General features: G+C 40.4%; 1 protein-coding gene across 1 annotated transcript in view; it reads left to right on the forward strand.

The window, feature by feature from the left end:
• LOC104125096 (cohesin subunit SA-2-like) overlaps positions 1 to 16,165 on the forward strand; it is a 61,607-nt gene that overhangs the window by 36,976 nt on the left and 8,466 nt on the right. The window contains 15 exon segments of the mRNA XM_035892966.1: positions 542 to 650; positions 1,506 to 1,623; positions 2,463 to 2,566; positions 3,008 to 3,100; positions 3,186 to 3,275; positions 4,297 to 4,500; positions 5,949 to 6,025; positions 7,019 to 7,106; positions 8,141 to 8,218; positions 10,149 to 10,241; positions 10,948 to 11,144; positions 13,003 to 13,144; positions 13,980 to 14,081; positions 15,376 to 15,530; positions 15,625 to 15,753. Coding sequence (XP_035748859.1) covers positions 542 to 650; positions 1,506 to 1,623; positions 2,463 to 2,566; positions 3,008 to 3,100; positions 3,186 to 3,275; positions 4,297 to 4,500; positions 5,949 to 6,025; positions 7,019 to 7,106; positions 8,141 to 8,218; positions 10,149 to 10,241; positions 10,948 to 11,144; positions 13,003 to 13,144; positions 13,980 to 14,081; positions 15,376 to 15,530; positions 15,625 to 15,753 — 1,779 coding nt within the window.

The following is a 16,165-nucleotide window of genomic DNA, read 5'->3' on the forward strand; positions in this document are numbered from 1 at the left end:
GAAATTGAAGTGTCATATTGTGCTTCATACTTCAGGCAAAAGAGGAGCAGTTTTTTCACTGTATTTGTGAAGTTGAGTAAATTGCCTCCTATAAATACAAGATACTATGCTTTCTTTAAGAAGCTTCAGTTCCAAAATGTACCATGATGTGAATAATGCTCGGGTAGTAATATTTCTACTCTGTTGTCAAGGTTTAAATTCAGCCTAGAGCAAGCCCCTTTTTAAGCACAAGCAAATACCTACCTCATTATATGTTTAATGCTGTGGAATCTGCATCTGTTGTCCAGAAAGCTGGCAGGGTACCTGTGAAACTGTCAGAAATAGTCTTTGCATCCACAGGGATAGCAGATCTCTCATAATGGAAAACAATCTAATCTTGTTTCCTTTCATCTGATAAAAAAGTCTAATGTGATCTGGAGTAAATAAGTAGACATTTAGAAGAAATACAATCCTTGGGAACTTGGCAGAATTAGTGTTACATTGGTGAATGAGTAGAAGGAGAACGTGACAGAGCTGGACTGACTTCCTTTTCTGTTGGCAGGCTGCTTAGTCATGAGGGAGATGAAGAAGTTCAGCCCAAAGGAGGAGGGAAGTTTGGGGCGAGTACTGACCAGCTGAAAAGATTAATACGTTTTTTCCTGGAGAGTGAGGTGAGGAGAATAGTCCCTTGCAGTAAGCCTTTTAAATCCAGTGTTGCATGTTAAATCAACTGTTGGCTTCCTTTTGAAAGCTATTTCTGGTGGTGAGCTCTGAAATGTTTGGTGTTTGGGATGCTGTCGCTCTCTAGGATGAGTTTTTAATGAAGACATTTCTGTTCTGTTGTATTAAAACTAATTTACAACTATGCTAATGGAGAGAATCAGTGCTGAAGCAGCTTCTGAAAACAACCGGAAAGACTAATGCCACTGAGTGAGGGGTTTTGGTATGTGTCTGTGGCTTTCTGCAGGCAGATAGATATGGGTTGCTGTACCATGGCTCTGTCCTGACTAAGAACTGCATAGTTTTGCTGAGAGTTTTATCAGCTTAAGTGCTGTACTTCACCATTTGGCTTTTGCAGTGGTGCAGACCTATGCCTGGTCAAAGTGTCTCAGGCACAGCAGTTTTGAGTCTTCCTGCAAAGAATTTCCCAGACATTGCTTAAAATGTGGACTCATTTCTAGTCCCAAGGTTGGATTTTTAGTTCTTATGATAAGCAATACAAAAGCAATAAAGAAGAGAGTTTTAAAGAGATTACTTAAATTACAAAGGAAAGATATCCTGAAAAGAGAAAATGAAAGCTTTTTTTTCCTGCTTTTCCTGCTTTTTTTCCCCTGCTTTCCTGCTTTTTATCAGATTGAAGACATGGTGTTTAAATGTTCATTAGCTGGAATACTGTTTGAATACTGCGTGTGAATATATGTGTGAATGACAAAGCTTTGTAATTGGAAAAAGAGAGAGGAACATATGAAGCTGTGTTTCTTTTGATGATGTATTTGCTTCTATAAGCTTGTGTTTTTAATCCCTAGCTACACAAACATGTTGCATACCTCATAGACAGCTTGTGGGACTGGGCAGGCAAATTCCTGAAGGATTGGGAGTGCATGACCACTCTTCTATTAAAAAATGCTGAAGAAGATGGAGAAGGTGGGTAAGCAAAGAGCTTAGTTTTGTGTGAATGAATCTCTTGGTACTGGTTTTTGAACTTCGACTTCAGCTAGTTTAGGGTCATTCCATATTGCAGTATCCTTTGATCACAAATTGTGGTGCCCAAGATCCATAAAGCAGATGCAATTCAATGCACTGTCAATATAATATTTGTACGAACATATTTGTTTTATTCAGTATTTTGTATTTATGTAATGTTAGTTTAGAAATTTGCAAGAATACTTGCATAATTAAGCCATAATGCTTATGTAGCGTTCATTTTGTTTGTTTGTCCAAAACTTAGGATTCTAAAATTATTAATTGACTGAAGTGCAGTATTGTCAGGCTATTGTTCACGCCTGAAAAGAAAATGAATAATGTGCCAAGTTCATAAATGTCTAACACTTTAGAGGGTTAGATTTTTGTACAAATATTTTAAATGGACTTAAATAGTAGTTGTTTAGTAGAACTGTAGGTGGTTGTGTGATTGAAATCAAAGTTTGTAGACCCAATGAATTAAAGCAGCAGGATTGTCCTAAATGAGATAGTAGTCAGTAGGAGTAGGCCTTGTTAAAGCTGCCTGTGTTTTTGGGAGCCCAACTGACGTAAAAAGTTTAGCCGTAAGAGGAATAATTTCTTTTGTGTTCAGTAAATGTAGAAAATAATTTTCTTCAAATTAAAACGAACGGTCTCTAGGTATTTATTTAGCAACACTGCATCTTTCTTTCTGTAGTGTCCTTCCACAGTTGCTCAGATAAATGAGTAGGCTTTACATTAGCTGTTGCTGCAACTTCATTTTTCTTTTGTGTGATGCTGAAAGGAGACTGATTTACTTACAGCACTGAGTGATGCCCATGAAAGTGCTCTCATTGAAATTATCCTCGCAACGGTTAGAGAAGCAGCTGAAGGTCATCCTCCAGCGGGCAGAGGTGCAGCCAAAAAAGTCAGTGCATCTTAGTCTTATTTATTGTCCTGTAATCACATTCTCTTTGCCTTATGTGCTTTGCCAGACAGCATGTTCCTAGTGGTAGGTATATCTTTGGAAATAAAATGGCTTATTTTTATTAAACAACGTAGTGTCTTTTGACCTTTAGATCTTATTAGTAGTGGATGTTAAAGGAGATGAGCATTAGAGGAAAGCCAGTTGAAGCATGTTACTGACAAATGATGAGCATTTTATCCACAAGATATGGTGATATCACCGATTTGCATCTAATTTAAGGTTAACAAAAAAAAAAAGCATCTGGTGGTCTCCATGGAAAAGTATCTTTATCTTAGCTTGATATGCTTTAGACAAAGGCATGTGAGTTAACCTTGGGTTACATGTAAAATTCCACTCAAATCTAAGAGATTTTATAATTGAAACAAAGTGCTTTATCTGCAGATTCTGTCAATAAAAGAGAAGAAAATACAATTGGAAGATTGTACCAAAATTACTGAACACTTTATTATAGTGCTTCCTCAGCTCTTGGCAAAGGTAACTAACAGCTGCTCTGTGAATGCATGTTAAATATTTCATTAAAATTCCAACAGCGTACTCATATCCTGTTTTTTCTCTGCAGTATTCAACAGATGCACAAAAAGTGGCAAATCTTCTGCAGATCCCTCAGTATTATGATTTAGATGTTTACAGCACAGGACATCTAGAGAAGGTGAATAGAAACTGGGGTAGTCGGTTCTTGTGGAATGTACTAAATTTATGTGACAATGTACAGAGTTTAGTGTGACTTGGAACAAGCAGGAGAGTGTTGAAAGAAATATAAAGAAATGGTCTCATACCTTGAGGAAGGTGGTCTTATTCAGGCTTCACTTTTTTATTTGGGTCTGCTAAAGAAAAGCCTTAGTGCTTGTCAGTTCTGATATGCTGTGACTGGCCCTGGCAGTAACGATTTGTGGTTTCATGTGGTAGGCCCAGCCCTGGGTTTTTCACTGTTGGGTGGAGAGAGGGTGGGTTATGCCATGTGTCTAAGCTGGTGCCTCCCAGGAGTTTACTACAGAACAGGTTTCATTCTCCTTGAAGACTGACTCCCAGCTGCTGGGGAATGACAGTAACTGAAAGATAAGAATGGAGATAGTATATCTGCTGATGGGAGAGGGGTGGTCAGAAACGGATAGATGAAATCCTTGAAATAGCGTAATGTATTCTTAAGCAGGGATGTTTACAGGGAGGTAATGATAGGCGAACACTCCTAGGTTAATTTCAGCACAAAATGTTAACTGGAAGAGAGGGAGTCAGCAGAATGGCACAGAAGTTACCTCCTCTCACTAAGAGTGAAGACTCCAGTTACTAACATGATCTGAAACATTCGCCATCCTCTGCTGCTGAGGGAGACTATGTCCATTGTTTGGAGACACACCTGTCCTTTGGAAAGGCATTTTTTATTCCCTACCATTGCCTTTATTTTTATATAGTGCCAAATGTGTATTGCTACAGTAGAACTTAAGGCAGTTGCTTCATTCTTTAGGAAGATCCAGAGACAATAATAATGAAAAAGAGCTATAAACCCAGAAAAAAAAGTTGTATCCTCTAATCCTGCCCCTTTGCTCCTTAGACTAGCATTTATTTCATCTTGGTTGTATGACCTATAGAGATATATGGGCCTAGTGAAATGTATCTAAAGCATAAGTGGATTTTTATACAATTTACCTACAATACCCCTTTTTCACTTGCAGCATTTGGATACTTTGCTGAGAGAGGTAAAAGACATTGTGGCCAAACACTCTGACCTGTCCGTTCTTGAGGCTTCCTCCAGGACTTACTATATTCTCTGCAGTGAAGAAATTGCCATCTACAGCCAGGTGGATCATGCCCGAACTCAACTGATAGATGAGTTGATGGGACAGCTTAACCAGCTACTAGATGGTTTCTGGCAAAAGGTGAGTGTGACTCATTGTGGAGATAAACAGACTGTTTTCCTATGAAAAAAGGACAAAAAATTAAGGGGAATATGAAACTGTTCTTTTTCTACTGTTTTGCTGCTTGAGGGGAGCAGAGCTTTCAAAGGTGGGTTTGTGCCTCTGAAAAGATTGACTGTTTACATTTTCATGAAGCAGATGTACTTTGGCAGGTATAGAGTGGGGAAAATAATAAACAAGGTAGTCCACACCAGCACCAGGTCATTTTATGTCTTCTGAATATTCTTGACCTAAGCTCCCTAGTTGCTCCATTACTGTACCAAAGATACTATGTGCAAGATCAGCTAAGAAGTGCTGTGGATCTATAGGTGATGAGACTGTTCCCAAAAGGTATAGTTCTGTACTTCTACATATTTGACTGGACACAAGATGCCCTTTGTGCTGCCACTTTGGCTGTAGAGATAGTACTAGAAAACAAAAAAACCCAGCAGTCTGTAATGCAGATTGTATAGCTTTGGGGTCTTTGAAATGATGACTTTCCCCTTGAAGGAGGACTGCAGAGTCTCCCTCAAAGTTTTTCATTAGGTCTAAAAAGCAGAAACAGCTGGTGGTGATATGAATAGCTCGCTGGCTGAACTGAACAACAGAAGCCCGCAGCTGATCTGATCAACTGTGCCATCATGAACAGGTGTCGTGCCATGGTATGAGAGTTAACACTGGCAGGTTTTTATTGGACACTGGGATGTTGTAAAATGTGTCAAGCCAAAAAATCCCCTAACCTCAGATTGGATTTATTTTATTGGTCTTAAATAGGTATCTATGTCAATGTGGGAGAATGTGTACTTATGAGAAATAAGATAAGTGCTAGACCAGGGATTCTTCAACTCCTTCGTAGTGTGATCCATATCTAAATAAAGAGATTTTCTCTTGGAACCCCTCCCTTCTAATTCCTGGTTGTATATACCATCTCTCATAATCACGTAGTATACTTGTGGAAACTACAGCAATTGCATCTATGGGAAAGTATTTAATATATTTTTAGCTATCTTTGAATGTGATCTGGCAGCTGGAAGCAAGGAGAGTCAGCACCATGTGAACAGTTAGCTTTCCAGAGATCTCCAACAACTGTGTGAGGGACCATGAATGGCCTGTGAGTCTTGAGGGTTAGCACTTCTGTGCTAACCTAATTGCTAGTTTTTCCTCTGTGTTAGCAGTACTGCAGTCTAGGGAGGCTGCCGTGGGTTTATTAATGACAGGGACATTTCCTTACACAAAATTTCTGTGCAGTCAACGTGTTGTTTTCTTTTTACTGTAGAGGAAGACATGAGTAGCATGGTTAAAGGTGAAGGGACTGGGGAGGGCTCGAGGAGAGCAATTCAAACTCGTGGGTTGGTTGGGAAGAGAGCGTAGCAGTTACCTTGCCCCACACCGGCTAATTCCATTCTCTTTCCCAAACTTTCATAATTTAGGAAGAAGGATTTTGTACGGATGCAGGAGAAATTTCCCGGATGCACTCTGCTTTGAGACGAGTAGCAGCTTTTCATAAGTGAGATGTTTATTTACACAATTCAATTTCCCATATGCTTAAGTGTTGACTTAACAGGTGCAAAGTGAGAATTGCTCTTGTTTGTTGGGTTTAATAAGATTTTTCACAAGAGAATGAAAATGATCCCTATAGGAGGTGCTGCAAGGTTTAGTTTCTTCTTAACAGAACTGTACTCTTGTATATGGAATTCTTTTTGGACTCCTTACGGAGGTTGGAGCATCAGCCCTAATGTGGCTAAAAAGTGTGTGCTACAGAGTTGGGATGTCAGAGTGGACACAGAGATCCACTGTGTGGTGCCTCCCTCCTAGCTGGGTGCAATTGCACTGCCTTGCTGTCAACAGTGGTGGTCAGTCTGGAGAGGAGGGTATAGTGAATGCAGTCTTTTTACCCAGGAGATGGAATCTGCTTTGTTTGTTTTAGTTTATTTGATCTTCTTTTGTTAAAAGATGGATTTCTCAAAACCTCGGTTCTCTGGGGATCATTTACCAAGTAAATTATCATGCAAGGTAGTAGAGGGTGGGGGAATTGGGCCTTCTCAATGTGTCTCTTATCTATCCTGCATAGTAGGGCTGCTCTGTTTTTGCAGAGAGAAGTATGGCATTGAGTTGCGAACACCCAAGAGAAACTCGGGAAAAGCTCTTTTAAAGCAGGGTGGGGAAATTGTTTTTAGACCTTTTTGGGCACTTAGAGAGTGTGGATAGAGTATAGGAAAGGTACAGAGCTCAAGCTTCTTTTTCCTCTCCTCTGCAGTTTTGTGGTAGGAAAGCAGACTGTAAATAGGAAAGCAGACTGTAAAGTATGGACTAAAGGTTGCAATGTTAGATCATGAAAAACTTAATTTAATTTTTCTCCCCCTTATAATTAATAATTGGTTGTTTAAAATTATTGCTGTACATCAGTTGAAGGCAAAAATAGGATACATTTAACCTGTTTCATCAGGTGAGACTTCATTTCTTGCTTAACCTATCATTATTGTTTCTTTTTCACTGGCAGTGCCCATGATCTCACCAAGTGGAATCTGTATGACAAGACTTTAAGGTTGCTGGTGTTTGAAATGGAACACGGGAGTTTGCCTGTTACGGTGAGTTGTTAATATTTAACATTGAAAGAGGTTTTTCTTCTTGAAAGCAGGAAAATTAGGAAATATTAAATAATCTTACATATCAGTGTCCTATGGAGCAGGAAGATACTGCTTCCATTTCTCAATCTGGGAAACCGAGGCTGTCTTTGGTATAACTTTATTGGAATCAGTACATTCACTCTATAGGTTCATTTATTTTGGAGATTGTCCAAAACTATGATAATCATCTGACATCTGGATTGATCCTTTGTCATGCTCAGTCCTTCCCACTGATTGCACAGTCTTGCTCTCTCAGTACATATGAAATTGCTGGGTCTGCGAGGAGCCCCTTATAGATTGTATGTAACCAGAAATTGGAATACTTTGGACCCATTGCTTGCAGATTGGCTTTTGGTGAAGATGGTTTGTAATTACCAGTTGTCTGAACTGCAGCCTTTTGGTTATCGGGTTGCCTCAACTCAAACATTGGCTGTGCCAAGATGGTGGTGTATATCCTGGGATTACAAGGTGAAGTACTCTAGCAGTCATGAATATTAGTCAGCCCCTGTTTTCAGGAGAGAACTTGAGGTTTCTTGGAAAGGGGTGAAATTTAGCTGGGGAGAGAGAGCCTGCAGCCAGTGAGTAGAGGTGGACTCCTTTAGATGGAGCATCAGAGCACCAAGGTTTGGCTTCTGCTCTGAATCACTCTCTGAAGGAGTCTGTCTTTGTCACCAAAGACTGCAGAGAAAGCCTGAGAAGCTAAGCTAAAGTTAGCCTCTGTAAACACCCTTTTTAGTACATGGTTACTTTCCACTGAATTCGTCAAGACGCCAGAGTTCTGCAGAAGCAACACCTTAGTAATGAAACTTCTCAGGAAGCAACGTTTGCTTATATGTAAACCTGTTAAGTTTATTTTGAGGGTCTAAATACTTTACGATGCAGAAATGGTTGTGCAAGCAGCATGCAGAATGTCAGGCTTGGATGCTTTGTTTAGTCCTAAGCTTTTTGCTGTTGAGCCTTTCATGTAAATAAAGGACACGTGTTTTTATTTGCAGATGATCCTGCCAGCTCTCCAGTGCACTTATTTTTCTCTCCTGTGGCAACTAGCTGCAGTTTTGGAAAACTCTCCCAAGGTTGGCCACTCCATGTAATTTTGCAAACCCAGAGTTGTGCTTCTAGAAGTTTAAGTTGCTTTTCTATTCTCAGATTGCCAGAAGAAAACAAGCTTTCTAAGAAGATAACTTGTGTGTTTTCTTGAGGAAACCACACTGAGTTGAGGCATTTCACTCTGTCTTGCCTTTTTTTTTTTTTTTTTTTTTTTTAGAAGCGTTTATGTGTTTTCAGTCCACAAGAGAGTAAGTGAACAATGGTTCACCTCTATTTTTACTGCAAAACATGTGCATTGAATTCCTGGGGCTTGATGGAGATAAGGAACTTGTTCCACTGCCAAACAGTTTGTTTTTTTCTTGTTTTAAGCAGCAAAGAATATTCAGTGAAAACTCCAGAAAGTCCTGTTGCTTTGTTTTTATTTTCCTGTTTTACTTTTATATTTCCGGCAGAAAGCCTGAGGAAAGTGGTAATTTTCTCAGCTGACTACTTACTTTCTTCATTGCTTTTTAAATAGTGCCAAGCTCTGGCAGGTATTCCAGAAGACAGTCTAATTTAAGACACCAGAGAGGAAAATTCTTTTACGCTTTGGTTCACGTGTGAGTGTGTACCTGTGCGGCTCCTCTTTGTGGTGATTTCTGACTACACCGAGTGCTGCTGCTTCTCTCATTCTGTCCCCTTCCCCTGCTGCTCCTGTGGGTACAGAACAGGACGTCAACACGGACATTTGTTTTGTGTGAGAAATGCCAGCTGGGAGGTTACCCGTTTGGTGACTGATTCACCATCTATTCCCGTCCCGTTCCATTCCTGTGTGGATGTCCGCATCTCTCACTGCTCTAATATGTTCTGCTTTTCAGTCCAGACATGGTTAGCTTGACTGATAATGGGGCAGCACATTTTTTTAATTTGGCCTTTCATATGGGAGCAGATTCTGATTGGAAGTGCAATGTTACGGCCCACTCTGCAGGGCCAAATGTGGATGTCGGCAGAGAGAGAAGTTCCAAGAGCAAAAAAGAACATTTCCTGGACAGCAGCTCTAGGACTGTTTCTTCATCACCCCTCCTCCCACAGTAGTGTTAAGGCAATGTTTTGCCTCTCCCTGTGCTGCTTCTCAGCGTGCCCTGGGATGGATCCCCTTTCTTAAAAAGATACAGTTGCATAGCATGAAATCCAGCCCTCCTCTAAGGGCATTCCTCTTGTATTGACTGCTCAAAGCTTAGTGCAGTGCAACAGCCGGGACCTAGTGAAGGATCAGAAGGTCTTTTATCTGGCTGTGGGCAAATCAAATAGTCTCTCTTGCTGGATTCATCTTAACAAATAGAGGTGTCTAAGTTTCTGAGTGCCAGAGTTAGCAGCATAGTTAAACTGCATTCCCTCTGTAGTCAATAGAGGGAGGGAGGAGAGCAACTCCAGAAGGCAATTCACATTGAAAATTGGGTGGGATGGACCAGAGTTTTTCTGACTCTACTTCCATCTCTGAAGTGGAAATCATTATCACTGCTTTGTAACGATAAACTGAAGTGAATTCTGCAAATCTTGTAGTTGCTTGGAGGGCTGTATAAGGGACTACATGCTATTAGAGCTGCCCCGTCCTACAGATGGAGAAACAAAGAGTTTGTGACTTGCTGAATACTGCTAGCCTCAGCAAGTGTGACAGATGCTCATGTCCTACGAGTATTTGTCACATTTCTGCACCAGAGTGTGTGTGGGAAGTATATGTTTTTGTGAATTGACCTTTCTATCCCAGATATTGTGCCTGAAAGCAAAACATGGTTTTTAAAGTTGTTCATAACTAGTTAGCTGTTGCTACTGTGAGATGTCAGCTTCTTTCATAATGTCATCAGCTGTGCTATCTCAAATGAATAATATCAGTGGAAGAAAGATGCAACCGTAATTCTCTATTGAACCGTAGTCCCTAATATCTTTGTCCCGTCACTTTTCTTAATACATTTTTAGGAGACTCTTTTTGCCCTAAGAAGAGAGTTGAGGCGTTTCAGTCAGATTTGCATGTGCTTCCTCCACCATAAGGAAACAGATGTAAGAGAAAAGGTTTGTGTTTCTCTATCACTTAAGTAGCGTTCACGCTCAGTCCTCCTTTTATATGCCTGCCTTTCTTTTCATACTAGTATTTCCTTCTACTGATATTTGCTATTTTTTGTCTCTTCGCAGAGAAATAACTCTTTAAAAAAACAATCTTTGACTGTTTATTTTAAAGGAAAATTAAAGTTATGCTAGTTTAAATGCTACAGAAGTTAGTGTTTTAATCAGGCATAGATATGTGTCTGCAAGGGTCTATCTGCAGAATCAAGGCCTGAATCTGAATGACTCTATTTGCCAGTTGATAATCATTGTGTTTTCTGATTCGACTGATCAGTGTACTGGTTGCTATCATTGCTTTATTAATGTCTTGCTATGAATATTGCTTCAAAAATTAAAAAAATGGAGAAATTGTCCAGTGATGCACGTCTTAAAAGAGGGATATTCTAGCATAATGGAGCTCTTCTTCCTTCCCGTGATGGAAGTTTGAAAATCTTTAGGTGGTGTTCATGCATGATACTTGTATATACTGTATCCTAAGGTAGATGTTCCAGAAGGGCTTAGCTGGGGCATTTTGCCACAGGTTGGGGCAAACAGAAATCTTTAGCTTGTGAGGAAGAAGTGGGATAGAAGCTAGATTGTGACTCGCGGTGTTTGAGCTGGCATGAAAAGTAACATGGTTTCTAAATCCTTCTTTGGCTTTGTTTGCTTCATACAGGCCTTCATGATACTGTGCGACTGGTTGCTGATTTTGAGTCATCAGGATTCAAATAATAATGAAGAGGCAGCCGAACTTCTAGCTTATCTTCCTAACACATCGCTTCAGGAAAAACTGCTTTTGTTTATCCAGGAACATGTTTTCATAGAGGAAGAAGAGGAAAGCAAAGGTTAGACAACTTCATCACTGGAGAAACAGTCTACCACTTTTGCTGTCATTTGTTGTCTGCACTGAACGTATCAGGAAAAGGGGCTGATCTTTTTTTTTGCAGGGGTTGGTTTTGTTTTTTCTTTTTTTTTAGTTGGACCCCTTTACAATCAAAGTGGATCACCTGTTGTGCACTACTGTGTCTACTGTGGATCAACCACAGGAAATAGCTGCCAATTTATGCATAGGTAGAAAGGGCTGGTGCAGTGCAAGGAGGGATGAGAATGTAAAAGTATTTGGTAGACTGATGGTGGTGGTAGAGATGATGGCGTTCAACACCTCTGTGGAAGGCATTACAGTGTGACTCTTGTCAATGCATGGACCCTTCGAAACCATCAGAGTAAAGGACCAGTGGATTTTGATTTGGGGAGTGTGGGGCAGGTTTTGTGGGAAATAGCTCTGTACTTGTTGCTCTGTTGCCTTTTTTAAACACATTCAGATGACAAATTGAGGCTTTTTTTGTGAAGGCTGGATACTTTTGGGAGTTAGTTCATTGTGATTTTGAGGCCGAGTTCAAGTGTTACGCTTTGCAAAACCAAGCATTGATCTAGATTATTGTGTCAAACTCCAGTCCTTCAGCTGTTCCGATGGAGTTCTGTGTGCAGTTTTGGGCAGCACACTTACCCAGGTTACAGTGTGTATGCAAGAAGAGATAAGCCTAAATTGCAACAAGGGAAACAGTAGAGGAGAATCCTTAATGATGAAGGTAGAGATGTAAGAGAAAAGATTGCTCAGGTAGGTTGTGGTATGCTAATCATGGGAGCTTTTGAAGCAGGTTATGTTTCAGGTTGGATATCTTACATGTCTGAAACTGATAAAGTTGATCCTGTTTTGGGTTAGATGGCCTGAGTTCTGTTCCAAGTCCATTTTTTAGGATGCTTTCAGTTCATCAGTCCTTTCCACAAAGGATCCCTGTCATCCCATTGCAGATTCCTTCCTGAATGGTTGGACTTGATGATCTTAAAGGTCTTTTCCAACCTAAATGATTCTATGATTCTATGATTCTGTCATGCTGTAGGTGTGCTTGTCTGTGTGCACGGCTGGCAGCTGCTCCATTCTAGTTTTAACTCTAACTTGCAGATACTTCTGATCAGTCACTTACTTTATGTTTGTTTCCAGGCCCACAGTCATGCTAGAAGAGAAAGCAGTCCACATCAAAGTTATAGGTCAAAGACTGAAGCCTTTTGGCAGTTGGTAGATTAGGTTCACAGAAGAAAAGAGTTATCACAGCTCTCCTGCTGCCAGAAGCTCTCCCCAGGCACCTTCATAGCTGTGTTGGAAGGCTCTTAAGAGCATTTGTCTTCCACGAGTTATCCAGCTAGCAATTAACTCACATTCCAGAGACTTAATATGTTCTTAATGATATGAAATTACTTCTTTCTTTCACTTTTGTTGATAACCACTTGGAGAGTTTCACCTGAACTCTTGTTGACTGTGGCAACTTTTGTAGAATTTCTGATGAGTTATGTGCTGATTTTCTAGCATCTGTGTTATTCTAAGAAAAAAATGTGGTTGCAGTTTGTCTGGTCTCTTCCTTGTGGTGTGTTTGTGCCTTTTATTCTGCACTCCAGTTCTATTCTGTTCTGTAGTTGCGAGCAGTGTTGTACAAAAAAATTCTGACTAGTAGAAATGAAAACCCTATGAAGATCAGAGTAGAAGACTGTGCAAATAACTCGTTCTCACTGTCATCAGCTGCAAGCTTTGAAATGGAAATAAACCTGTATTTTCTGATATACATGGGAATGCGTGCTAGCATATGTTGCTTAGTGTGTTGACTGAACAGCTGAGTCTGTGCTACTTGGGTGAAAGCTGGTCATTAAAATTGAGATATCTTGAATAAAGTAGTAGAACAAAGCTTCAATGCTTTAAAAGTTGCCAACTTGACGACTTGCACAAAAAGCGGAGTCTTCTTGCAGCATATTGCAAGTTAATAGTGTATAATGTGGTAGAGATGACTGCGGCTGCTGAGATCTATAAGTATTATGTGAAGGTAATGTTTTAGATAAGGTTCCTTTGCCTATCAGTGCATTTTAGTTTTTGAAAGTGACTCCATTGTTTGTGAAAGATGTGGGGTTGATAGTGTTATGGCTCAGAATCCTCGTATAATCACAAAAGGGCTACAAAATCAAGCAAGAGCGGGACAAACCTCTCCTCTTTGCTCTGGAGACAAAGTAACTGAAAATGGAGGAGAGGGTATGCCTGTCTGAACATCTGCTCCTCAGCTTCTTAAGAGAAGCAATTGCAGAGAAGCAGTTTGTGGCAGGGGCAGTGTTTTAACCACCGAGATTCTCACATTGAAGCAGTCAGCTTACTTCGTACAGCTCACGCAGTCCCTATGCAGGTGGCCTAGATTTCACATGGGTCCCTGTGCTTAGACAACTGGTAGAGCTTCAGCCACTCTGAAGTGGGTTTCAGGAGGGCCGAGAACAGCACAGAGAGGGAAGTTGTCTTGAGTCAACTAACAGGACTTTGAAAATACCTGAATGTGAATTTTGTTCTTTACTTCATTGGACCCAAGGCAAGCTTTGGTTAAATATGGAAAACTCTTTCTTTCTCTCCCGAGGAGGCTCTGTTCTTTTGTTACAATAAATACTTAACAATTTCAGTGCAAGTTCAATGCTCACATTACTCTTAAAGGAGCATACTGTTGCTTTACATATGAAATAATATAAAAAGTCCAGTTTTCATCTTTTAGCTTGGGTGTTCTGATATTGGGAGTGGCTTATGAACTTCTTGTGGGACATGAACAGAGTCATGTGTTTTGTGTACTTCCAGTGGTAAAGAAAGGGAATGATAATTCTCATTTGTTTTGTTGCTGTTAATAGACCTACAATGATTTTGGAGACATAATTAAAGAAACGTTAAGCAGGACGAGGCAGAACAACAAAATTCAGAGTGCTAAGACACTGATTCTCTGTCTACAGCAGGTAAGGTTAAGATTAAAGTGAGAGGCTCTTATGACAGCTGTATTCATGTTGGAGATTTTTACCTACTTTGCCATGATTATTCAAATTCATTAAAAGATGTAGTGGAAGAAATGGTTTCCTTGCCTGTACTTCCTATATGTATGTTGGTTTTGGATGTCATCATTAAAACTCCTTTCAAATCATTACGTCTGTTTTAAAATCTAATTTTGTGCACTTTTTTTGTCTTGTTTTTAATCTTCAAATGGATAGTGTGTTAGGACTGATGTGAGAGTATGGAGTGTTGCTTGGGACATGGTAGGTGCCTCTTAACAAAGATTAAGGATATTATTCTGTCTTTTATGGGCTGCCTCAATTCCTACTGAATTTGAGGAATCACAGATATCTCTGTGGCTGGGCAGTTCTAATCCCCAGTATTTTCAGTATTTTTTCCTGTAAGAAAGTGGGGTGCAGCTCTTCTGAAGGGTCTCAGTTGCTGGGACTTGCAGCTGCTGACTGATGAGGCCAGTTAGCTATTTTAGCAGCTGCTTTTGCCGGCTCTGCCCATGACCAGAGCTGCTTCTAGCTTGGAATTGTGCAGTAAGCCACAGAGCAGGCTCCTCCCAGGGGGTACTGATACATGAGCTTTGCTTATTTCACATGCATTGCCAGGGGCTTAGATCTGTGAACTAGCCCCTGAAATCTGAGCTTAGATGAGGCTAAGCAGCATTTGCCTACATATATTCTGCTGACATAGTCAGGACCTTCTGTTTAGGTATCACATAGACAACAGGCCCTTTTTGGCCTTTGCTTGACCTTGAAAGTTAACAGGTTGAAGAGAACAAGCTACCTCCATGTTCTGTTAGGAAGAAAACTCGAAACAATTAATTGGGCTCGAGATGTGCTTCTGACCCGGTGTTACTCTCAGAAATTGGACTACGCTGCTGACAAACTTGCTGCTTTATGTCTGCATTCTGGTCTTCTGAAAGGCTCTCAGGCAAATTAGGCCTCTGGGGCTTGATTCAGGAGTGCCAACGAGAGATGGGCTCAGCGGAGCCATCATCTTCAGGAATCTGTTCTCTGTTTATGCACATCATTTTTTATTTGTGCCTGTCTGTTAAGCACAACAGTGTGCTTTGTGTCAGTTCCTTGTTGTTGTTCAGTTGTGTGTTCTGAAGCACATGACTTCACCTGCTCTTTGTAAGGCTTCTGTCTGTCTAAGCTAACTGTTGCTTGCTGCGCATGTCTCTGTGTCCTCCTGGTGCTTTGTTTGCCTGTAGGATGACATGTGGTTGCTTATCTGAGACTTCTTCTGCAGCTGTTTCAGGCACATAGAGAAAGCCAAGACAGCAGTAGTGGTGTGGACTTCTCCTCTGCTTCCTTCACAAATATGAAAGAACTTGCTCGTCGCTTTTCACTAACATTTGGCTGGGACCAAGTGAAATCTAGAGAATCTGTAGCCATGATACACAAGTACGTGCCACATAACATCACTTTGTCCATGGTCATTGCTTTTGTTTGTTGTCTGCTTTGTTACTCTGATGTATTTTTTTTTTTCTTCCAATAGGGAAGGGATTGAATTTGCTTTTCAAGGAGCTACTGGAGTATACAGAAAATGCTTGCCTCCTAACTTGAGCTTTCTGTTAATCATCAGTGAATTTTCCAACAAGCTGCTAAAGCCAGACAAAAGACTAGTGTAAGTTAAGTTCTTGTACACTGTCACACACAGTTTGTGTTTTGTGTATCCCTGTACATGGGACGCTCGACCTTGTGTTGCACAAGTTGCTTTTTGGAGAATCTTTGAAATCAATCCACCCTTGAGGCTGTTGGTTTGAGAGACACTTGTTGAATTTCGTAGTAGTAGTTACTTCAGATTGTATGTGCAGTATGCATTCTAGGTTTTTTTTGGACATAGTTGTGACCACATATGGCAATTGTTCTAAAGGAAAGACAATGTTGATTTGGTGGAAGAGATCTGCAACTTGACTGGCTAAGGGGGGGGGAGGGAGAGTTTGCTGAACAGAAAAGTAAAGCAGAGAAGATTGAGGAAGAGATAGTGTCTGGATCATTATTTTGTAATGATCTAATTCCGCAGTTTCAGGCCTCAA

The sequence above is a fragment of the Egretta garzetta genome, unplaced genomic scaffold (genome assembly GCF_000687185.1).
Source record: "Egretta garzetta isolate BGI_Z169 unplaced genomic scaffold, ASM68718v1 scaffold370, whole genome shotgun sequence".
Classification (NCBI taxonomy): Eukaryota; Metazoa; Chordata; class Aves; order Pelecaniformes; family Ardeidae; genus Egretta; species Egretta garzetta.